This window comes from Hyperolius riggenbachi, chromosome 11 (assembly GCF_040937935.1).
Source record: "Hyperolius riggenbachi isolate aHypRig1 chromosome 11, aHypRig1.pri, whole genome shotgun sequence".
Classification (NCBI taxonomy): Eukaryota; Metazoa; Chordata; class Amphibia; order Anura; family Hyperoliidae; genus Hyperolius; species Hyperolius riggenbachi.
The window spans coordinates 88,396,271-88,421,679 of NC_090656.1; the positions used below are offsets into that span (position 1 = coordinate 88,396,271).

The 25,409-nt window shown below is 42.7% G+C and overlaps 1 protein-coding gene across 3 annotated transcripts in view; it reads right to left on the reverse strand.

Moving 5' to 3' along the window:
* Positions 1-25,409, reverse strand: part of DAGLA (diacylglycerol lipase alpha) — a 153,824-nt gene that overhangs the window by 25,985 nt on the left and 102,430 nt on the right. For all 3 annotated transcript variants that reach the window (XR_011024755.1, XM_068260428.1, XM_068260429.1), the window contains exons 7-16: positions 24,657-24,791; positions 21,428-21,505; positions 21,217-21,341; positions 20,835-20,994; positions 13,012-13,095; positions 12,828-12,905; positions 10,333-10,413; positions 3,242-3,384; positions 2,472-2,540; positions 2,312-2,384 (exon numbers count right to left, since the gene is read on the reverse strand). Coding sequence is in view for 2 of the 3 variants with exons in the window: in XM_068260428.1 (XP_068116529.1) it covers positions 2,312-2,384; positions 2,472-2,540; positions 3,242-3,384; positions 10,333-10,413; positions 12,828-12,905; positions 13,012-13,095; positions 20,835-20,994; positions 21,217-21,341; positions 21,428-21,505; positions 24,657-24,791 (1,026 nt within the window). In the remaining variant the exon portion in view is untranslated. The remainder of the gene's footprint in view (positions 1-2,311; positions 2,385-2,471; positions 2,541-3,241; positions 3,385-10,332; positions 10,414-12,827; positions 12,906-13,011; positions 13,096-20,834; positions 20,995-21,216; positions 21,342-21,427; positions 21,506-24,656; positions 24,792-25,409) is intronic.

Below are 25,409 nucleotides of genomic sequence, written 5' to 3' on the forward strand. Positions count from 1 at the left end.
ATATTCAGCTGGCCCGATCAAGCCGCTCGACCCCCGCCGGATCGACCCGTGTATTCCCAGCATAACAAGTGTGAACGGATCCTATAAAAACAATAGGATCAGTCAATTGACAGTTTTCCGATGCGGTAAAACAGACCAAAAAAAATAATCTTGTTTTCTGCTATAATAGGAAGGGGGCATAAAACAAGTGCAATTTGAGTAATGCTATGCCTTCTAGTGGTAATAGTGAGGTTATGTATGTACAAGTGAAACTCAAAACTCAAAAAATTAGAAGATCGTGCAAAAGTTTATTTCAGTAATTCAACTTAAAAGGTGAAAGTAATAAATGAAATAGACTCATTACATGCAAAACAAGATATATTAAACCTTTCTTTTGTTATAATTTAGAGATGATTAAGGCTTACAGCGTATGAAAACCCCAAAATTAAAATCTCAGACCATTAGGATATTGTGAAAGTGTTCACTATACTGGGCTCCAAGTGTCAGACTCTATTCAGCTAATTAACCCAAAACACCTGCAAAGGGTTTCTATTTCATACATTAATTTCACTTTTTAGTTGAATTACTGAAATAAATAGCAAGATATTCAAATTTTTCGAGTTTCCCCTGTAAATATGTTAGTTTACATGAACGGTATATATGTGAACGCCATCTTTCTTTTGACCTGTTCCTCCGTGCTCTCGTTTATTTATCTTGGATATAATCCCATAGGTGGAAGCAAAAAAAAAAAAACAGACCACCCCTTTCCTGTACACAAAACTTCTGATCTGATGTAATTGAATATTTTTCCTCTTGATTTTTTATTCCCAACCTAATTCTTAAGAATGATTTCATCTTTTTTCTCTTGTAGTTGCTTCTAAATCAAATATACCTGTGTGGTACATTGCTTAGAGGAATCAGAATCTCCGTTCAGCCAAAAATAACGATCAGAATTTTCAAATCGATACAAATAAATTGTATGGTATGTGGCCACCTTTACATGATACATTGTCCACGTGCTCCTCCCCCACTCACTTCCTACATCAATTAGATATGTCTGCTTCTGGGGTTTCCCCATCCTGCTGCTTGTGCCCCCTGCCTCACTGGGGCTCCCCACACAGCGTCCTCATTGTGTACCCCATTCCTTATCCCCCCTTCCCCCACCCCTTGACTACCCTCCCATGTTATGTTCCCCATGCCCACTTCCCTCTCTCAATGTACCTCACTCCTAGGATCCCATACTCCGCATATTCTCTGACCTTGGGATACCCATATGTATTCCTAAAATATGGTCTTCCGCCTTCTTTCACTGAACCATCCACATTCCTAAAGTCTACATTATTGTACTTCCCACTCTCCACCACTGTGCCCCTCCAATCATCTGTAGGGAAACAGGGGTGTCCAGAAGCAATGCAGTGGTAGCAGTGCTCTGTTCTCCTACATATTTTGTGCTCTGCGTGGCTCTTAGCATTGCATACTATCCTCAACACTGCTTCTGCTCTATTTCCTGCCCATAATGCCAACCACATTGCATGTTCTTTCCGACTCCTGTTTCCTCTTCCAGCTCTATGCTCCCCTAACCACTGTTTCTGCTTTTACCCCTATTGTGAGCAGGGCTGTGGAGTCGGAGTTGGAGTCGGAGTCAAGGAGTCAGAGTCGGGGCAATTTTGGGCACCCGGAGTCAGAGTAGTTTATTTCATAAACTGAGGAGTCGGAGTATTTTTGTACAAAATCCACAGCCCCGTTAAGTATTAGACTAAGGAGTCGGAGTCGGAGCCATTTTGGGTGCCCGGAGTTGGGAGTCGGAGTCGTGGTTTCAGAAACTGAGGAGTCGGAAGATTTTTGTACCGACTCCACAGCCCTGATTGTGAGTAGTGAAAAGATCCACTAACCTGCAATGTGCATCCATTTGTCAGAACACTGGCCTGACATCACATAGCATGAGCTATAGAGCTACATACTGGCATACTAGTATATGAAGCTGTACAGTGTGGTGTTGAGCTCTAGCTAACAGAATTAACAGAGATAACAGAATGTGGCTAATGCTGGGAATACACACTACGTTTTTCGCGTTCGATTCTGCGCGATCTATTAGCCATTCGATTTTCTGCTTGATTCTCTTATTTCAAGTTGTGTGATGTCAGGATGGCAGAACACTGCGAAGGAAGCAGAGTCTGTCTCTTCTCAGAGGAACAAAGCAGAGCAAGAGGAACCACGGAACAATGGGATCAAGGCAGTACGGGAGAGTCGATAAGAAGTAGCATTGACTGAGAGACCTCAGCAAGTGATTTGAGTGCAGGGACCTATTACTATGGCTGATTGGCCAGCTAACCTTTGGCTTGTTGCTTCTCTGAAGTACATCTAGAAGATGCCTGCGAAAACCTTCAAGCTGAGATAAACCAATCCTACACAAAACAGGAAACAAAAATAAGAACAAAGTACGGTATATTGTACAAAATAAGACCATGCCAAGGCTAAACAACCAAAGTTACCTGGGAACCAAGTCTTTTCCAAGCACTACAGATGTCACAAATTCCTTTGAGTATTCCATAGCATCCTCACTTAAAAAAACAAATATAAAAATTAGTGTAATGAATGAACTTGAGCCAATCCATCACTAAAGCTACTGTTCATCTGAATGGAAATGGTACATGTCAGCTGTACAAAACCCCATGGCTATTTTGAGTACAAAGAGCTCCTGCCTTGCAATTAAGAAGTTGAAGGACTTTGTGACATACAGGTGGCTAGTAAAAGCTAAATCCACAGAGATTACATTAGAAAACATCTAGAAATGAAACTCACTTGTCTTATACTTTACAAACTTACAGCTTGAACCACAAAATAGACCTTTTCATGACTTCTTTGTACTGGTGACTATAAAATTAGAGGAGGCATAAAAAGACCTGACATAACGAGGTGGATCCTCTGAACCACATACTGCCTATCATTAAGATGTTCTATTCAGCCAGATTTTTAGAGCAACAGGAGCTGTAAGCTTACTGATCTCTCCCTCAATTACCAGCTCGGACTGGATTTTGCAGTCTAGCCTCCTCTTCTTGTAACCCTCACTTTATTTCCTGCCATCTTTCCCTATGCTTTATCTTCTATCCAATGTTCATAATGTATTATCTTCCTTGTTTGCGCTACACTTTTCTTCATTTTTTTACTCTGACCCTTTTGTTCATTAATTTCAGGTTAGGAATTCTCCTCAGCATAGCACATGCTGTGAACAGCCCATTATACGCATATGTGTAGAATGTACCTTAGCAGGCCACCCGGTGGAGAATATGCAAAACACTTGAGGGAAGGGTACTGTGGGCGCAGGAGGAAGGAAAGAATAGCAGCAGTTCCGGCTCCAAGAGAGTGTCCTACCACAATAAGGCCGTAGTGTTTGGTTCCACGAGCCTGAAGGAAAGAACAATGAGCTATAGATGGTCACACAGGTGGTAATCTCGGTTAACACCTCAGGAAGTTACAACACCAAGTCACAAAATGTGATATACATCTCCACTTTACTAAGTTAATGAAGAACACCCTTAAAATGAAAGCAACGTTTGCTGATGCACAATCACAAACAAGGGTCTCTGCATGGCCAAAATCTGTCGAAGGGTTTCATAAAATTTACCAGCATGCTGGAAAATGTCTGTCCTTTAGAGGTTGCAGAAACTGAATTTGTGCATGTAAATGGCAACTGCATTTCTGAAAAGATTCTCTCACTGGACAGACATCTGCAAATACAGTACAAATGTGGATGAGATCTGAAATTCAGCTGTCTGGAAAAATACAGAAAACAAGTACAAAATGCGAAAACTGGAGAATTTGGTGAACAAGCAAACACTTCCTGTTGTCACAGGAAACACCCAATTACATGGTTTAGCAATAGTTTTATCTCTACACATAAACTACTGAGAAAACAGTTCAAAGAGAAACAATCAAATATCAAAAAATACATTCCATGGAGTCAAAGGGAGTCCAGTACTGTATAAAAAGGAAAATATTGGTTATTGTTAGCCTGGAGCAACCAATCATATTCTTCAGTTTCCCTGTGATAACTTTAAAGAGGAACTCCAGTGAACATTTTAGTGTTGGCAGGTGATGTAGCTGCGGCATGGTTTTTGGCAGTTGGAAACAGCTGTAAACAGCTATTTTCCACAATGCAACAAGGTTCACAGATAGGAAACTGCCAAAAAAGTATGTACTTTTCTTGTGGGAGGGGTTTCTAGTGGGAGGGGTTTCACCACAATATCAGTCATACAGCACCCCCTGATGGTCTGTTTGTGAAAAGGAATAGATTTTGCATGTAATAGGGGGGGATCAACTACTGATTGGGATAAAGTTCAATTTTTGGTCGGAGTTTCTCTTTAAACTTGCTGTCGTGCTGCAAATATCCCATATCAGTTTCTCAGCACCCAATAGGATCTTTAAAATAAATACAGTGAAACCTAATTGTATGTTTGCTTCAGTAATGCCTGGTACACATCATGAAATTTCCTGTCAGATAGACAGGACAAATCAATATTTCCCAATGAGTGCAATGTGATTTCCGGTCATTCTTCTGACTGATTTTCTGATCACTTCTATACAAAATCGATCAGAAAATCAGAAAACAGATTGGACCTGTTTAACAACAAAGGTGTCCACTAATAATCCAAATTTTACCCTCTAATCGCCTGGATTGGATCAGATTGGATACTGTTAATGGTACCAATTGACAACAAAGGATCAGATCTTTGATCAAATTATCAAACCATTTTTCGGATCAATCCTGCCATCGGATTGGTTAAAATGTTTATTGCATTGATGGGCTCAATCGAAGATTTCAAATGGTTTCTTTACAATCGCAATAATCAGATCAGAAGATCAATTGGTAAAATTCAATAATTAGTGGGCAAATTAAAGGTAATCTGATCAAAGAGAGGGGCAAATACCATCTTTTACAGCTTGCACTAGAACGTGGTAGAGTCCTGTTGTGATGGCAGCCCCAGGCCCGCAGACCTCACAATTTTAGTCTTGACAGCAGTCACAGGAACAGGAAGGGAGGGAAAAAAATCTCCCTGACAGGAACCTTAGACAATAAAGCTCTACAGAGATTCCTATTCAAAGCGTTTTAACATGACTTCCACTTTAAGAAACAAAAGAAGGTCAACTTATTCAGCATGCAAACAAGTGAAAGAAAAGCAGATCCGCAACATATCTTTTGCTTGGAAAACCTCAAATCCCCACCCTCCACCCTGGGCAAGATGCCAGGACTTGTGTGAAGTGTGAGAGGAGAACTCTTTCTAGTCCTCTCCTAGCAACCAAAATAAAATACTGCCTTTTTTAAACACCAGAGTGTAAAGGACCCATTTGCACAGCTCTGACTACTATACTGCAATGATGATCAAGTGGTACCTGCAATGTTATGTGGAGCCATTTCTATCCATTCTTAAAGCGGTATAAAACCCTGACATAACATTCAATAAAACATGTTTTCCTACTTTTTATATGCCATACGATTATCGTATTTGCTTTTGTGCAGAAGTATTATTATTCATTTAGAAATTATAAGTTCCCAAAGTACATCTTTTTTTCTCTGAGAGCTGCCATTGCATTTTATTCATAACTGGTTTATTCATCTTGTAAAATAAGCAGAAATGCTTTCTGAGTGTCTGTGTCCAGGAGTGTCTGCACAGTCAGAGAAGTATTTACTTAATTGTATCAAGTGAGGAATGTAAACACAAGATAACATTATCTTCAGTTCCAATGGTCCAGCTTTCTCTGCACTGAGCTTGTAACTCCTGTGTTTAACTAATTGAATGCTGTTCTAGTAAAAACTTGGTGATAGTATATAATATGCTGTAAATAATAATAATGATCTGCCTCTGTGTCCTTGCATTGTGCCTCCAGCGCCCCCCCCCCCCCCACCTCCCCTGGGCTCTGCGGTCCCCCATTAAAAAAAGCTCCAGGATAGCGACACACAGATGGCCTGTGTCGCTGGCCTGCTATTTTACCTCAGCCTGTCAGTCACCGCCGCTCCCCCACCGTGTCCCTTCCTTTCCCACCTCCATAAGCTTCCTCCAATCGGCTTACGGAGGCAGGGAGGGAAGGGACACAGACGAAGAGCCGCGTTATACAAGAGGCGGGGAAGCAGGGGTGAAGGCACACTGAAAGGGCACAGAGGCTGGTGATTGTATACAGAACGTGCCTCTGTGTCCTAATATAATTTCACAAGCCCACTGCGGGTGTCCTTTAAAGAGAACCCAAGGTGGGTTTGTGAAATCAACACATGTCTCTATCCTCCTTCTCCTAAAAATTACTTTTTAAAATATTCCACAGTTTTATTTTATATTTAATTCTACTCTTTAAGTTTTTTCTGTTTTATTGTTTTTGCTCAATGACACATTCATTGAAGTATGCCAGAGCGAAAATCTATGAACTACTGTCCCTTTTTATCTCTTTCCTGCTCGCAGAAGTCATTTTCTGCTAGGAAAGTATTTTATAGTTGTAATTTCTTATCAGTGAGGGTCACACTGTAGTCTGACCACTTAAATACCTGAAATTTAACTCTTTCAGGCAGAGAAAGAAAAAAAAGGAACACAGCATAGTTATTTGTGTGCTAGGCACCGTACATACACGTCTATCTCATCATGTCACGTCACTTCGGGTATCCTTTAAGGCAGGGGTCCCCAACCTTTTCCGGCCCACTTTCTGACCAAATTTTTCTCCGGGGACCGCGGGGGTGTCTCCTAGTGGACAGTGTCGTGTGCAGAGGGTTACGGATGGGGGGGAGGGAGGGGGAGGGTTGGGGTGCGGCGGCATAGCTAGCATAGTTGCCCCAGTATAGGGAGTTTAGTTGCCCCAGTGTGGCTAGTATAGTTACCCCAGTATAGCTAGTATAGTGCCCCAGTATAGCTAGTATAGTGGCCAATATAGCTAATATAGAGCCCAGTATAGGTAGGTAGTGCCCGAGTATAGCTAGTATAGTGCCCAGTATAGGTAGTATAGCGCCCCAGTATGGGTAGTTAGTGCCCCAGTATAGCTAGTATAGTGCCCAGTATGTGTAGGTAGTGCCCCAGTATAGCTAGTATAGTGCCCAGTATAGGTAGTTAGTGCCCCAGTATAGCTAGTATAGTGTCCAGTATAGGTAGTATAGCGCCCCAGTATGGGTAGGTATTGCCCCAGTATAGCCCCCCCCGGCTGTTACCTTAGCCGGTGGCCGCTTCCTCTATATTCCCTTCTCCTGCCTGTGTAACTGATTCACAGCAGCGCACCCCGCGGCTGCTGTGATGAGGCAGGAAGCAGGAGAGAGCTCGGCTTCCTGTAGCGGCGATGTGTATCGCCGTTACTATGGGAACCGCTCTCTCTCTCTCCTGCTTTATCATAGCAGCTGCGGGGCGCGCTGCTGTGAATCAGTTACATGGGCAGGAGAGGGGAATAGAGAGGAAGTGGCCACCGGCTAAGGTAACAGCAGCGGCAAACGCTGGGGGAGCGGGCGGGGGGTCAAGAGGACAGTCCCGCGGCCCAACTGCAAACATCCCACGGACCAGCAGTGGGCCGCGGACCAGTGGTTGGGGACCCCTGCTTTAAGGCACACCTGCTGAGCCCACTATGCGGGGTGAACATTTCTGAAAATGCTGTAGCAGAAGTCACCCAGCTCTTCATTAATGCAAGCCAGGGTTCACTTCTCTGCAGCAAAAGTTAACTTATTGGACATTTACTTTTTCCATTCTTGAAGAACAATTAATTGTGTGTGGTTTATGGACTTTAGCCATTTCATTTAAATGTCACAAATCGTTTAGCACGTTTATCAAGACTAGAGAAAGTCAATGGGATGCAAATAGTTCTGAGTTGTTGCAGGATTATGCAAATTTTGTATGCAAATTTGTGCAGCTTTAAAGGAATACTTAAGTGAGCTGAAAAAAATGACTTTTACTCACCCGGGGCTCTCCTCAGCCCCCTGCAGCTGAACGGTGCCCTCGCCGTGTCCCTCCGATGCGTCTGGACTCGCCGGCGGTCACTTCTGGTTTGGCCGTCACCGGCCGACAGGCTGGGAACACGGCCTATTAGCTGTGTTCCCGGCCGCAATAGCATTATAGAGGGCGCTATTGTGGCCGGGAACGCGGCTAATCAGCCGCGTTCCCAGCCTGTCGGCCGGTGACGGCCGAACCGGAAGTGGCCGCTGGCGAGTCCAGGCGCAACGGAGGGACACGGCGAGGGCACCGTTCAGCTGCAGGGGGCTGAGGAGAGCCCCGGGTGAGTAAAAGTCATTTTTTTCAGCTGACTTAAGTATTCATTTAAGATGGACCAATCAAATTCCACTTCAGCAGAAAATGTTGCAGACAAACTTGCACAAATCTGCATGAACCCGGAATTATTTGCATCTCATTGACCATCCGTGCCAAAAAATTTAGTGCAAAAGTAGTTGCCCAGGAAACCAATCAGAAATCTTGTTCTATTTAGCAACTGAATCCTGCTGAGTTGCCATGGGCAAAAGCTACATTTTTCCTCCATTTCTCATTGCACCTGTCTCGATCTTTCTTGCTAGATTACCCATTAATCTATCATCCTCCCAGCACGATTCTTTCTATTCCAGGAAGTCAATTTCAACGGGTCAGTCGTATAGTTACCAAAGTAGATTTGAGAAACACTAGATTGGATGAGATGCAGCAAAAGTTTGAAGAGAGAAAATATCCTCGGCAGGTGCTTAGTAGGGCTAGGCAGAGAATACAGCATCAGAGATCTTCTGCTGTTGGTCATCGGAGGGGACATAGTAAAAGAGTTCCTTATGTATCTCAACACAATATACATAGTGAGAGAATTGCGGATGCCATACAAAAAAAATTGGTACATCCTTAAAGATGCCTTTCCCGATATCGAAGAATTTCAGACTACTCCCCTTATGTCTTATAGACGTGCTCCCACGTTGAGGGACAAATTAGTCCATGCTGATTTAGGTTCTAAAATAATATATCCAACATCTAATCGCCCAAGTGGCACTTACCCATGTTTGGGATGTGTCAGCAGTAATAGTGTTATTAGGGGTCAGGAAGTTAGACATCCCCATTTAGGTACTACGCTTAAAATTAAAGGCCAATTTGATTGTAACTCCAAATATGTTGTTTACGCATTGAAATGTCCTTGTGGACTTTTATATATTTTTATATATACAAAACAAAGTGTGCGCCAATTAAGTTTCCAGATATTGGATATTAGGGTTAAAAGATTACTCTATAGGGAAGCAGTATGGATTAAACGTTTAGATACTTTAGAATCCTGGGGTATGAATAGGGAATATGATATGCTGCCGTTTATCTACCGTAATTCTCTTTCTATCGTATTTATTCATTTTTATTTTGGGTTCCCTCTGATGATCAACAGTAATATTATGCGTATTTGATTTGTGTGAAAATGATCCTAAGAGCTATCCTGGACGTGCGTAGACTGGGGGCAGGCAGAGCGGCTGTCCGTGCTTCTGTTGACATTGTGGCCACGTGTGCGGTCTGTTTACATTCCACACACGAGGTCCTGTGACGTCTGATCCAGGAGGCGCGGAGGTGGCTGCGTCTCCGTGAACCTGTGAGGTTTCCCATCTGGTCCGCTTGCATTGTGGGCGTATCCAGAATGAGGTCACCATCTACCCACAGGGGATTGGTCGACGTCTTCAGTTGACGAGGGCACCCCCCGCGTGTCTCCTCCGCCTCCACCTGCGCATACATGGGAGTTTCCAGTGGCTGCCCACATTTGCATGTTAGGTAGTAAGTTCCCCATCAGGTCCGCCTGACATAGTGAGAGGGGATTGGTCACCATAGGTGACAGGCAAATGTGATTGGCTAATTTCCATGTTACATGACTATATAAAGCTGAATGTTTGAGATGGAACTTTAGACACTGACATACACTTGACAAAGGAGGAACTACCTCTGAAACGTCGTTATATTAAGATGTCTTGAGTGTCTTTTTAACAATAAAAGAGCAAAGATACAACTGATGGTGCCGTTCTTTTCTACTTGCAATCTATCATTTCCATAGACTTCAAATAAAACCCTCTGCTGGAATGGCAAGATGAATCATGGCTAGAAACAAAGTACAAGGAGATTCTGTGGCAATAGTGATGAATGATATAAACCTCTCCAAACTAGTTTGAGCTTTCCATGTCCTCATACTGGACACTGTTTAGCTCATTCTATCTCTGGATGGTATACAAAGGAGTCAGAAACACCCCTTTTTCATGTGTACAGAAGTGTCAAATTCCTCATTTTATTTTGTGACCAGCATTTGAAATCACACCAGTGCTCTCAGACACTTTGAATAACTGAGCTTGGGTAAATTCTACATCTACATAAGATGTGTCACTCACAAATAGGTCTAACCTACCAGATCTCGGCCAAAAGCTTGGGAAAGAACCATTTCTTGCTCCAACTTCTTCTTAATGTACTCTGCGGAAAGCACCATCCCCTGCAGGTGATAACATACAACGGTCAAAGAAAGCTTTATCCCACGGGATCAAAAATGACATCACCAAAAGAGAAAAATACATTAATCAGTCATCTCTATTTACTGTCCCCACAGGGTCACTGACAGGGGTGAGACTGAGATGTAAGCGACATTACTGTAATATGACTAATGCTGACACTGCCAAATAAAAGGTGATTTGTGGGAATAGTTCACATAGCTAATGTGTTACCAATGTGTAGTCTCTGTAGTATGTTTGTACAAGAGAAACAGCTCTAGGGGGCATGGGACAGGAACTTTACCCCCACTACAGTCCTGGCTGCTAAACAAGGTATTTAAGGGGAAAAAAAAGAAGAAGAAGAAGGGGAATGTTAACATTAACATATTATGTCGCTTTCACCTATGCCTGTCCTGCTTGTTTTAAGTCCACCTAGTCATAGTCATTCCGCTAATTCCCTTTAGATGTAGTTTTAGAACAATTAATGTAGCCATACATTTAGCGTTTCTGATTTAATCGACAAAGCGATCGGCTTTATTAAGGAATCTACTTCAGTATGGTTGATTGAAAGTCGATCGACTAGTGGCCCACACGCTACAAATGATATCCTATGCGATTCACCTTCAAAAATTGATCTGACCGATTTAGTGTCTCCATGCTCTGAATGCAAAAATTGATTCAGAGTCGATCGAATGACATGTGAACAGTAGCCAATTTCTGTGCGCTCATATCTTGCACCCTGCTCGATCGACTAAGCTGGTTGATTCGAAATGAATTCATCAACTGGAAATTCTGGAATAAACTCTATTCTCTCTCCATTCTATAAAATGATCGAATCGAATGGTGGATCGTACAGCCAAATCGCTAGATGTATGGCTACCTTTACGTTTGCTATTAAGTGTCCTTTACAATGCCAAAAATGCATTACAACCTCAGTGACCAATCAGGAGGCTGCCATCGCTTCCCATGCAGGTTCACAACAGACAAACATGGGCTGCCTGCAGCACACAGTGTAAGCCGTGCAGACGGTACAACATCAGTAATGTTGCAATCTGGCCAAGGTAACTCCTTTATCCTGTGCCAGGGTAAGGATAGCAGTTTGGTTCACATAGGAGCTAAACAAAAAAAACAAACATTGTTTAAAAGGATCTACCGCCATTGCAATAAAATGAATGGAAGCGTTAGTTGGTGTCGTTCATGTAAATGTCACAGTGGATCCTGTCGTTTCATTTCATACATTATGTGTAGCATCAGCTGCATTTGCACGGTTTTATATTCCCCTAGGCCTAGGGGCTCAAAATGTGACACAATGGGAACCAAAACCGAAGCTTTTCTGTAGCAGAAAAGCATTCAGCATCAGCCAGTTGTCCTGCCAGCTACCCGCGTGAACCAACCCTACAGACTGATTGTACTAGCTCTTGGGACTTGTTCTGTAAAGGTCAAGTAAAAAGTAACACATTTGAAGAGTTGCCGCCTCCCAACCTTTGTCACTGAAATGTCACTGAGATGAGCAAATACGCTAGACAGTCATGAGGCGCGGGGGGAGGAACGCTGAGACCGTTCACAATGATTGCTTATTGCAATGATTTCCAGGTCCTGAGGTCCTGAAATGCTGCATGTTAAGTCCCTGTTTTGCATGTTTTTGGAAAAAATGCCTTTTTTCTTTGTGAAATGCTGCTTGGTAGATTTTCTCCTGTGGAGGCCAGGCCGTGTGACACCATATTTCACTGCCCCATACAATGCCTTATGTGAGGATCTGTGGCCGGTGCTAGAAACGCCTCTCCCTCCCGCTGCTTTTCAAGAGTACGGTGTAAGTGGCGTATTTTGCAGGGACACTGGTCCAACAGCCAGATTATGTAAGCCAGAATGATTAAAAGGAAAAAATGTAATTTTCTTCTTCGTTTAAGTATCTGGAGGACTTGCTTTGAAAATAATAAAGTTTATCTGTAACGAAAAAGTGCCCCTAAGAAATACTTACCTCAGGAGGGGGAAGTCTCTGAATCCTAAAGAGTCTGCCCTCAGCCTCCTCCAAAAAGCGTGCTCTGGCGCTGAGACCCCCAAAAAGGGCTTACTGACAGCATGCACAGGCACACTAGCACCATTCCACTCAACTTTATTCAGAAGAAGCCGGGCCAGATCGGGTTCATGCTACTGCACGGGACGGTGCTAGTGCCTATGCACAAGGAGGCCTCTCTTCAGGGGACTCAGTGCTGGAACAGACTGATGTATGAGGACAGGAGGAAGTCTCTTTAGGATCCAGAGTTTTCCCCCTCCCGAGGTAAATATCTACATGTGGCCTTCGCAAACCTTTCAGGTTTAATCACTCGATGAATTGAGGATCTGCTGCATCAACTCTTCCTCACCACACCCCATGTAAAATATCATATTTCCTGCACACTTTCTTAATCCAGCCAGTTACCTTGTGACCCAACCACGTTCCATGGTGACCTTCCACTGGCAGGCGCTCTGCATCTCCTGTCAGGTCTGTCAAGGCATCCTGAGACAACACAAATGGTTCTGTTATATGACTACAAGAATATAGCATAAAAGAAGTTGAAAAATAAATCCTACAGCTCAAATCTAAATGATTCTTTTGCTTTTACCTTTGGAGAGAGTGTTCCACGTATGCTTATCACCACTTTCTTCTTGTCATGATCTACTGCCACAAAGAATGGGGTTTCATAAACCTACAAAAAGAAGATGTATATGACATTGCTAATAGGAGGATTTGCTGCATAACATTCATCAGCGGTTCCAGCGTTTCTTGGCAGGGCAAAGTGTGAAATGACTGTGTGGCGAGGCTGCTGGCAACACAAGTCAGGATTAGGAGGAGGCATCACAGAAAGTGGAGGAAAACAAGGTGCTGCATTCAGTAGCCAATCAAACACTGTCTTTTTCATCAAGAACATAAAGAAAATATCCAGTTAAATATGGGACAGCAAGGGAAAGGGGACAGCCTCATGACGGAATCAGTACAGGTAAATGTATACACTCTTCACTTTGTCCATGCCGACCTAACCTACTTGTACACAAACAGCAACCAGATAAGTTACTGGCTCCACAGTCAGGCACCTTGTACTGAATGATGACCTGTGAGCATATAATAAAACCACAGTGTACCATGCAAAAGGCCTGTATAAAGTGACATGTAGCCAAAAAATAGAGGGGGGGGGGGGTCTTTGCTGATCCCCCCACCTGGTATGTGAAAGGTGGGGTGTTGCTATCCCTTCTGTAATGGTCACAAAAGATAAAGTCACTCAGCCCTATGTATATTGCATAGATGCACCAGAATCACAATATGGATCAAATAGTAAAATGAACCTACTTAGTGGCAGGGGGCTAAATCGGCATGAATGTGATTGGATAAAAGTAAAATACTCTGACCACTATGTGTGGCCAGAGTAACCAATCACAGTGCCACCGTGCCCCCTGAGAAGGGCCAGCCACTAATAGGTATATAAGACCTTCATAGAAGGTAAATGGTGGTAGGAATCAGGTGTGAAAAATGGGTGCATATATATACAATGCTAACTAAACAAAGTTTCCTCCTGTAAGAGGGTGTCGTCAGGAGAATATAGTGCACAAAATAATAAACAGCAAATCCCCCCACCAACCAACAAAGATTCCCCAGCAATAGCCCAAGTCAGAAGGAAAAGAGATAGTACAGCTTTAATTGTGTCCTGACTAACTTTAGGCCTATTACTATTAAAAATAAATTCTTCAAGAGTAGACCTCAAACTAATGTATGTGTATCACCCATTTCACTGCCTGATAGACTCCAGATTTTCCCCAACCCATCAAGAACTGTATGCAGCCATTGAGGCAGAAAAATAAGTAGCCAATAAAACATATCTTGCCTGGCAATGAGGAGGTACACCCACACTGCGCAAGACAGGATGCATATTAGTTCAGTCTACCATCTAGCTACCATTACTATAAAAGTAGGGTGTGCTTTCAGGCTGTATGACAGCTCTGCAGAGAAAAAAAACCAAGAGGCCTCTGCTAAGCTACTTTGAGCAAGCATTGTGTTTGGACCAGGACATCCAAGCGCTGCCAGTAATTATACAGCTACAACATAATCCCACAGGATTCCGGCAATTACATATCCACACTACTGTAGAATTAAGCCTAATTATCCAAAGGCTAAGAATGCAACTACAGCACCGCTCTATGAATCATTACAAATGTAGCATTCGTGTCAATCAGTAATGAGGTCCAGAGTGTCGTTCTCACCAAGGTCACTATGGATGGAGTCAATGGGCCTCATCTACTAAAAGCAGCAGCTGGATAGTGTTAGGTGTGGTCTGGTTAAGTGTGCAGCCTTTGATATAGGATTTGAGCCTTCAAATCCCGGCTCAAGCTAGTACGTAAACAGTAAGGCGTCTTTGGTCGTCTGTGGAGAGCTTATTCATACAAGAGCTTTTCTACGTACTTTGCAGTTTTAAAAGCTCTTGCTAACGTTATCCTATGTGTGTGTTCACATTGAAAGGATGTGATTTTGTAAAAATCCCCCATAGCATTGCATTAGAAAGATCTTTTCAAAATCATTAGCGCTTAAAAAGCTCTTCTAGTGTGAACAAGCGGCTGCGGTAGAAAAGGCTGAAAGTCAGCCTTTTGCTTAACGCCAATACATAGCGTTTTCAAAGTGTTTTCAAAGCCTTTTGAAAGAGTTTTACAGCTCATATGAAAACGTCCTCTTTTTTTCTTCTATAAAAATAAGTGAACAAGTTAGCTGTAAAACGCTTTGAAAACGCTTTGAAAACGCTGAAGTTAGCGTTTTCCATTGACTATCATTGAAACGCCAACAGCCAACTTCGGCTGTAAACAGCCCTGAAAAAGCTCCTGGGAGCGTTGAAACGCAACGCTCCAAAACGCCGAGTTAGATGTGAAAGGTAAAATGAAAGTCTATGGACTTTCTTTTACCTAGCAAAACGCCAACTTCGGCCGTGGCGTTAAAACGCCGAAAAATCCCTCTGGTGTGAAAGGGCCCACAGGCCTCATTTCCAAGTGTGATTCTGTCTGTTTTTTTTCAGGACATCAATGTTACAGATTGATACATGTTGCTGAAAAGCGGACAGATGGAAACGAGGCCTAGTGTCTGCAACTGTGAAGCGCTTTGAGTCCACCAGGATAAAAACACAATATAAAAGCCCTTATCTACTAGTAAACACGATGCAAGCAAAATCGCACTGCAATGTGATCGTGCTTCCTTCTATTTCCACTACTGCAATTTGGCCGAGATTCGTCGGTTGTATGGCGCAATTTTGGTTGGCGATTTCTGATGGGTGGAAAAGAAACCCTGCCAGAAATATAGTTTGACTTGCCGATCATGGGGGAAAAACACATAGTGGCGCCCTCCTATACAAGCGTAGGAGCACAAATAAACAAAAAATGCTGCAAGCTAGTGATTGCGATTCAGAGGTCATCAAATTGCACAAGTGGAAAATAAGCACTGCAATTTACATATTAATCGCAGTGCTGTAGCGATCGGTAAACTGGCCCCTCCAGAGATCTTTAGTGGGGATATCATAAGAGATCAGGAAAACTATAGGTGTCCATTAATGCTACAATCTGGATTACCCAAGCTGTGTAATAGAAGTGCTAAGATTGTACAATAAAAGTTGTAACATTAGTGGGCAACTAAAAACTGTATTTTTTTTAAACCTAGTTGAAACATAGTGGATTGCTGTAAGGTTAGTGAACTGGCAGTTGTGTGACTGCAGTTTCATGCAGGTGCCCACAGTGAAAACTTTTACCTTAAAAAAAGAAAGAAAAAAAAAAGGATATGCTGGCTTTAAAAAACAACAACAACAAAACCATAAAAAATAAAGTACAACACTTGCTCACAAAGCCACTAATTCTCAAATCTCTCCACAACACTAATTATATGATATGACCCAGGTGAGGGTGGCTAATTATAGTGACATAATAGCAGATGGTTTTTAATTAATCCAGTCCAGGTTTTCTGGATTACCTATGATATCCTCACTGGAGTTGCCTCAGCAAATCAAACCCTGTATGTTTTCAGTGTTCACACAAGTGGACCTCTGTGTGCTTTCCCAAACTGAATGCCTTCACTGAATTGCTGAAAAGTGTCACTGGACTGGCTGGTGGGCAAGCGTTCAAAAACGGTTAGTCAATTGCGGGTTCTTAAACTCTGAATGCACTGTCACTGGCGCGAGTAAGGAGCTTGGGGCCCCAGTGCGATCTTTACATGGGGCTCCGAGCACTCTATTGATGTGAAGCTTCAAAACCTACCAAGGACAGCTGCAGTGTCAGAGAGGTGTAAAAAGAGCAAGGAAAGAGTTTAAGGATTACCACTATGCAATACACATATAGAGGTGTTTATTACCAGCACAGTACCAATGAAAAGCTAATAAGATGAATGAAGGAGGGCCCTAGTGGGCCCATCTGGTTAAGGGGCCCTAGTGTGGTTGCAGCCTCTGCATCCCCTATTGCTACACCACTGGTCAGCTGAAATACTGTATAAGATCTGCACTGGCACACTGTAAGAATGCAGATGTACGTGGCTGCCTAACCCCTACACCTTGACAAACAGTCATCCAGCACAATCAGGTGTGAACACATGCATGCTTGTCAGGGGCTGATCTCTGCTGAATGGGGATCTGGTGACAATGTGGCTCCTCTACTGTCAGTCTAAACCAGCATTTAACTAAAAGAGTAACAGTCGCCAAAAAAGGAATGTGTACTAATCTGTTTCACCACTCTGAACAACCATTAGCAGTAATGCCTAGATATTGTGTAGTGCATGCCTACCATAACAGTAGGTAGTCAAATTATAACAAATGTCCATCCTTCACAAATTCTCTTAAAGGATACCTGAGCTGACACAATAAGATAAGCAGAGGTACTTACGGTACTAGTCCTACTAAGAAAAGTCCCTTTCTCTTTTTCTGCACAGCAAGTGTTACAAAACTAGTTATGCTATCTAGGAAAATAAAGCAGGCAAATAAAAGCTGAACTTATCCTGAAGTCCTGAAAAGTAAACAGAAGGAGAAACTTTTATCTGGCTAAGGCAACAATGCTGACAAGGTTTTAGTGCTGAAAGGTTCAAAGGGTCATTACTTCTTTTGCTTTTCTGCTGCTGCATGTAGCAGATTTTACATCAGACTGTCAGCGCTGCTGTTTAGAATTCAGTATAAAAAATTCAGATCTAACACATAAATTAAAAATAGGAGACGGTTCCATGTTATTAATACACTATTTTAATGTTCTACACTAAACAAATAAAACAAATAACATTTATGCGCTCTATTGGCAGTAGCAGTAGGGAATCTTGCCCAAGGACTCCTACTGAATAGGTGCTGGCTTACTGAACAGGAAGAGATTTGAACCCAGGTCTCCTGTGTCAGAGGCAGGGCCCTTAACCAGTACACTATCCAGCCTCAACTATTTACCATTATTACTACACACATAATTATCTCATTAGTTTAGTTTTGGTTCAGGTTCGCTTTAAGACTAATTCATTTGATAGTAAAGGTTCAACAGTACTAATAATCTGGCCTGCATAAAAAAAATCCTGGGGCTATGCTGCTGCAGCACCATTCTTTGCGATTACTCACGTAGTAAGGCATTTTGCAACTAAGACATGCTTGATATTGTAATGATACAAAACTATATGAAATATAAAAAACTCAGAGAGGAAACAATTCAGAGAAACTGCATTAAGGTACAATGTCTACACAGAGGTTAGTGTAGGGACTGATCACGTGGAAACGCCTTGGCAGGCCTAATCAGCCGCTGACTATAATCTTTGGTAAACGGCGAGTTCCTATGTAAAACAATAATACCAACGCTTTTATTTCTGTCAAAATGTCACTTTGCAGAAGTTTCAGTGCGCTTAAGGTTAATATTATTTAATTGGTCTACATACTGCATGCTCCTCTCTCTTTGGTGATGAGTGATGATCTGTTTATAATTATGTTTTGTGTTAGCCAAGGGGTTGGGTGTACCTGTGTTTATTCTTGTTCTGGTGTGTTTCTGTTGCGTAAATGGTGTGAGCATTGATGTGTACTGCCAAGTTACTACAGATTTACAGTGTCTAGGCATCCCTTGTGGCATACGTTGAAAAAAAGGTAGTAAAAAGTAGTATACTAAAGTAGTACATTCCTCTCATGATCCCCGTTCCAGCACCCTCTACCCCGTTCAAATCTACCACCGCAGGAGGCTTCGGAAGTGTTCGTAAGCCAGAGTGCTCCTGAAGACGGGCAGCTCTATACTGTGCATATGCAAGAGAGCGCGCTCGCACAAGTGCACTACGGAACTGCACGTCTTTAGGAGCACTCATGCTCACAAAGCCTCCCGCGGTGGAAGAGAGCAGACACTGATCCATCAGTTGGAGACTCCTAAAGGGAGTGACAGTGCTATAACGAGGGGACAAGGAGAGGAATAGGAAGACTCTATAAGACCCAGAGCCTTCCCCCCTACTTAGGTTGTTTTTTTAACCACCTGAGTGTTACGCTGCTCAGGAGGTTTTGCAGCTAGAGTCCCCCAGGAAGATTCTAACAGATTGCATGCCCCCACAAGCTTTAGCTAGCACTAGGCTAGCTAGCATAAGTAGCCGTCACCCTCCGATCGCCGCCGATTATACTTTACCCAGCCTGGATCCAGCCATCAGTGCAGCCTCCCCGCACAGCTCCGGTCTCTCTATGGGGAGGATTGCACATGACGACGTCATGCACAGACCCAATCCTCCCCATAGAGAGACCGGAGCTGTGCGGGGAGGCTGCACTGATGGCTGGAGCCAGGTGGGGTAATGTATTAAGTGGTTGGATCAGCGGTGATCGGAGGGTGCCGGCTACTTATAATAGCTAGCCTAGTACTAGCTAAAGCTTGTGGGGACATTACATCTATTAGAATGTTCCTGGGGGACTTGTGATTCTAGCGAGCGGTATGCCTGACAGTGTTGGGCATACCGCTCAGGAGGTTAAAAATGCTTCAGGTTCACTTTAATGTGTTCTTCCTATGAGGTTTGATAAATAATAATAATAATACATAGTTAATTTGCCAAAAGGTGCCCATACACACATCCATTTTTCCATTTGATTCCCTGCAGATTCAATCACTCTAATCGAATCGGATGGGAATCGACTCCCTAAAATGTTTGATTCTATCGATCTTGACCAAATAAACGGTCAAAAGTATTTGGACGGAAAATCTAGGTCAACTGGGGTTGGGGCAGGAGTGGAAGATTATCGACGGGCCATAGCATTTCACTGCATTGAACAGTGCGATGCTGCAGTCCAATCAATTTTTTTATAGATCTCTTGCTGGAATCTATTAAAAATCGATGTGCTGTGTGTGGTTGGAATAGATTCCTTCTGAAAGGAATAGTTTGTTTTGGAACATTGGGTAGAAATTGATAAGTGTATGGTCAGCTTCAGTGTTGCTGTTACCGCAGGGTCCAAGTGGGACAAACATCTTGGTGTTAACGATCAGCAGACAATTACTGTAGTCTTTTGGGAATTAAAGTGGACCTGAACTCAGAACTTCCTCTCTGCACTAAAAGATGCGCAACAGCATAATAACCTTTAAAGAAAACCTGTAACTAAAAAACGTTCCCCTGGGTGGTATTTACCTCGGGTGGGGGGAAGGCTCCGTATCTTATCGAGGCTTCCCCCGTCGTCTTGTGTCCCACGGCGGTCTCGCTGTGCCCCTCCAAACAGCGGGGATGTAAATATTTACCTTCCCGGCTCCAGCGCAGGATCGGCTCTCCGCTCAGAAATAGGCGGAAATAGCCGATCGCTGTCGGGCCGCTCTAGTGCGCAGATGCAAGTCTCCTGCGCCTGCGTAGTAGAGCGGACCCAATAGGCTATTTCCACCTATCTCTGTGCTGAGAGCCGCAACAGCGCCCCCACTGGAGCCAGGAAGGTAAATATATCAAGCCTTGTCGAGCCAGGATTGCGGGACGCTTCGGCGGAGCCAGCGCTGGATTGCCTGCAGCTACAGGGGAGGGGGAAGCTTCATTGGGACCTTCAGGCCTCCCCCTCCCAAGGCAAGTACCCCCCAGGGGAACTTTTTTTTTTGTTACAGTCTCTTTAAAAAAAAATGTTTTGTTACAGCTGATACAAATCCTGCAATTAATCTGCAGTGTTTCCACTTCCTGCTTTCATGGAAGCAGACATATTGTTAACATCCTGTGCTTTCAAATGAGCTTATCTGCCACGGCAGTCAGCTGAGGGATCAAATTACAACTTGTGTTTAGTCACAGATCAGGGGGAAATAGGCTAAGCTCTCTAAATACATACAGGGTGCATTTCTCTAAATTTTCCTTCTGTCCTGTGCAAGAGTTCAGGTACACTTTAAGCATTCTCATTTTAAACAATAGCAGTGCTGCGTTCCTTGCGGTCTGTGAAAAAGTCATTGTGTGCACAAGTTTCAGTAAGAAGGTAATAGTCAGACTAACCGCATCATGGCACGACGTGTACACAATGTCCACCATGTTCATATTCTCATCCAGGAAGTGACGCTTTATGGCAATTGCGTTACAACCACAGCAGTTGTCTTCCTCAATGGTGACTCCCGGAGCAAAGCGCGGGCGGGCAGAGCAGGGGCAGCAGCAGCTACTAATTGCAGCAAAGACACAAGCAGATACAAATAGTGTGTATGTCAGAGAGGAAATCCACAGCTAAGAAAATAAATATGCATAAAAGATTCAGAAATATGCTGAAGGCATCAAAATAAAATGAAATGCAACAGCAACTGAGCGCACACACACCAGGAATGGAGATACAAATGTCAGCGACACGCAAAAAACAGAAGGAAACACACACGATCAGAGTACTTACGAGCATGCGCCCGCCAACCGACAGATGCCACATGTTGGCTTTCTAATGAGGTACATGGGCCAGCCATATGCTGCCAGTGCAAAAAGCATGTAGTAGCAAACCTCCTTGTAGCGCTGCATCTCTTGCTGGAAGAGGGAAGAGAGAAGCCGTAAGGAGGAGATACGACTCCATGAATGTACTTGTAGTGAAGCCGTGACAGCTGCATACTCACAGTATTCTTCAGGTCCAAGTACTTTGTTTTTCGGGTGACTGGCATGCCAGACAAGAAAGCCAATATGTCGTTATTAGCCTGAAGACAGAGAATAGTGCAGCTCAGCATAGAATATGTTCCATTTCACAGGGAAGTGACATTGGGCTGCACCTGTTAAATGTCAGAGAGAAGAACTGCCCAGAGAAACACTACCAATGTCAGTAATGTCATTATGCCATATACAGTGTATCCCAATACTGCTGTGGCTTTGTGCAACTCTTTCTTGCCAATTTTCTAATGCCAAGTCTACGGGATTCAGCATAACCCGAAGTGGGAGGAATACAGAACGAGTTACTACTGGACTTAGAGAAAAAAAACAACAACAAAAAAAAAACACACAAAAAAAGGTCACTGGCCTGTCTTTTGTGCGGATTATACATTTTTTGGATGTTTTATATATTCTGGATCACTGACCCGGGAAAAGTCCAGGTGTTCTCAGCAATTCTAAAGCAACTGACTGCATGCTTTTTTGCACGTAAAAAGCCAAAAGAACCATGCAACAGTGAAAAAAAAAAAAAATGTCGGAACTCAGCTCTGCCTGTTCAGTAAGCCAACACCTATTCAGTAGGAGACCTTGGGCAAGTCTCCCTAACACTGCTACTGCCTATAGAGCACGCCCTAGTGGCTGCAGCTCTTACACTTTGAGTCCGCCAGGAGAAAAGCGCAATATAAATGTTCTGTGTCTGTCTGTGTCTAATAGTGACAGAATAATATGGGGGGCTCTGTATTCCCCACACTTCAGGTCACCTTGAAGCTTTCAACGCCAAATTGCCCCAACATGGCCTAGCCTCACCTAATCCTCCATGCTGTGCTAGCACTAACTTTATTCTCTAACATTCCCTTACACCAGTGATCCCAATCTACTCACCCAACATTCACTTAAAGCGGACCCAAACCAAACATTTTTTAAATTAAAAATATTTAGTTGCACCACTCTAACACATACAAAGCTAAATAAACACTCCTTCAAGCCTATAAGCATTTCAGTGCATGCTTTTCACCCTTCTCTTTTCATAACTAGGGTTATACTGGGGGCAGCCATTAGCAATTCCTCCATTGCCGGACACTATCTACTCCACCAGTTTGCCGGAAAAATGCCGGCAATTTGAAAGGAAGGGAGGGGTTTCTCCAATAAATGTAAAATATTTTATATTTGTCATCATGCAGCTGAAAAAAAGGCTGCTATTTATTATTATAATTTAGAAAATAGATTTTATTTCTGAAATCTTGTCTTTTTAATTTGGGTCCACTTTAAGCCCAAAAAGTGCAAACTCCTATCCCATCCCCTTCACTCACCATCCCTAACTATGCACTTAAAGGGAACCTGAAGTGAGAAGAATATGGAGGCTGCCATTTATTTCCTTTTAAGCAATAGTTGCCGGTCTAGCCTGCTGATCCTCTGCCGCTAATATTTTTATTAGCCATAAACCCAGAATAAGCATATGCAAATCAGGTGTTTCTGACATTACTGTCAAATCTGACAAGATTAGCTACATACTTGTTTTTGGTGCGATTTAGACACTACTAGGGATAGTCAATGAGATGCACATAATTTCAAGTTGATTAAGCATTATGCAAACTTTGCATGCTACTTTATGCAGCTTGAACATGAACCAATCAATTCCTGCTGAGGTAACATTCGATTGGTCCAATTTAAAGCTGCCTAAATGTACATATAAAATTTGCATAACCCTGCATCAACTCAAAATTATTTGCATCTCATTGACCATCCCTAGACACTACTGCAGCCAAATACACCAGCAGGGCTGCCAGGCAACTGGTTTAGTTTAAAGGGAAATAAATATGACAGCCTCCATAAACTTTGCACTTCAGGTTCCCTTTAAAGCAACCCTTGCTTGCAGATGTCAGTTGATATTTGCGCTTTGTGCTTCCATATTGGTTTACTGTGGACTTCTAATGTTCCTATATAGATCTCAAACATTAGGTTCCAGAGATGTACATAGTTATTGCTAAGAACACATTTAAGGTGGCAACAACGTACAATGTTTTAAATATCTGTTCAATTCAAGAATTGCAAACAATTTTTCTGACTGATTGTAATATTTCAAAAATAGGACCAATTTACCACACACCAATTTTCCCCCAATTATGATATGATTGGAAAATTGCTAATCTAATCTAACACACACTATACAATCTTTAGATACATTTAAGAAAAATGTCCAGCATTCTGGATCAATAAAAATCGAAAAAAAGCGGGAATTCCAATCGGATTTTTCAGTCGAATGAAAAGAAAGCTTTTACATTTTTTTTTTTCAGGAGATCCGATCATATTTATCGAATGGCCGTAAAATCGCTTCATCTTATTGTTTGGTGTGTGGCCACCTTTAGATCTGGTAAATGGTTGCATGGGCAGGGTCACAGGAGTGGGAGGAGCACTCTGCACACAACAAAAAGAAATTAGAACTGGGAGCCTGTGCAGTAGGTTATCAACAGCAGAGAGAGAGAGAGAGAGAGTGCGGACAGGTGGGTTACTTTAAACATATCCTTTTCCACAGACGGAACCCAAAAAACTAACCCAGCCTTTCACTGAAGCTAGAACGAGCAAAAGCTAAATTAAAATTGGGCATGTATTATTTTAGTTAACTTTCCCGACACCCCTCATATTGCTCGTGGTCTACAGGGTCCCTCCTGCTCCCCCTTCCAATACCATTTAATATTAGACTGGCTCTTCAGTGGATTAATCTGTAGGAAGTGGCCATGGCAATGCACAAACAAATCTAGTTTGAGCTTCACCCGTGCTCAGTTTAGAATCACTTGTTCACCACTTTGTTAACTCCTGTGAAGCTGTGAGTGTGGGAAAGGGGGGGGGGGGATCTTTGAATAGGAGGGGCCCAGAATACAATAGGAGTGTTAGAAGTACTGTAAGTGTTTTTACACCCCCACCATTTTTTTTTTTTCAGCACACTTCAAGTATGTCCTGACAAATGACTATAAATACCAACTTACTTTTTTCTAGAAATAACTGAGACCCCAAACTAACCAAATCTGACCCTCTCACTAACCTTTCCTCACCTAACCAACCCCACACAAGATCAATATTTACCTATTAGGACAAGAAGTATTAATAATTATGTACCACTGACATAATCCCAAAATGACTCAATTGTTCCCACTTTGAAAAAGAAGACCAGTTCTTTTTGAAATATACTCATCCTGCTTAACTTGCCTCATCCAGAACTGCATTCCGTTTCGCTCTTTGTCGCTGGCGCAGTAGGACTAGCCCAGCAATGATATCAGAAGGAACAATGTCCAGATCTCGGAAAAACTCAGCAAACAGATAGGCAATCTCTGAATAGGCATCCTGGGAGAAGAGACATATTTGGGTCAAGAACTAGAAGAACTATGTACAGTACGCAAAGTTCTGCAATTAACCTACTTAGAGGAGTGATTATATTTCAAAGCTGTGAAAAAATATACTGAAGTTAACGTAGTGCCTCTGAATGCTCTTAAAGAAAACTTAACATTAAAGATAAATACAGTAAATAAGATAAGAAGGAACACACAGTCACACTATAGTTGTGTGGGGGATCTACCACACCTCTGCCTATCATCTGGCCAATCAACAGACAGGAACACTTTTAGATGGAGATGAGGATACGCATGTGTCAGAACTGTAACTCTATGTGACAATTGGAAATTGTACAGCAAGATGAGTACGTTGTGTTGTATTTTACTGATTTCTGAGACCTTACTATAGACATTTCTGTACTTTTCTGTTAGCCGGGCGCATCCAATTGGTGGCGCTAATTACATTAATAGTCACGTAACAAAAGTGCAATGTAGTCGATTCTATTGTTTTTTTTACTGGCCGTCTCGCTGCGGCCAAATGTATTATCAAAAGTGAATTAATTGAATTAAATGAAGCCGGTGGCAATGTAACATATGAAGCCGCTTGCTTCGGCTCTCCCCCCCCCCCCCC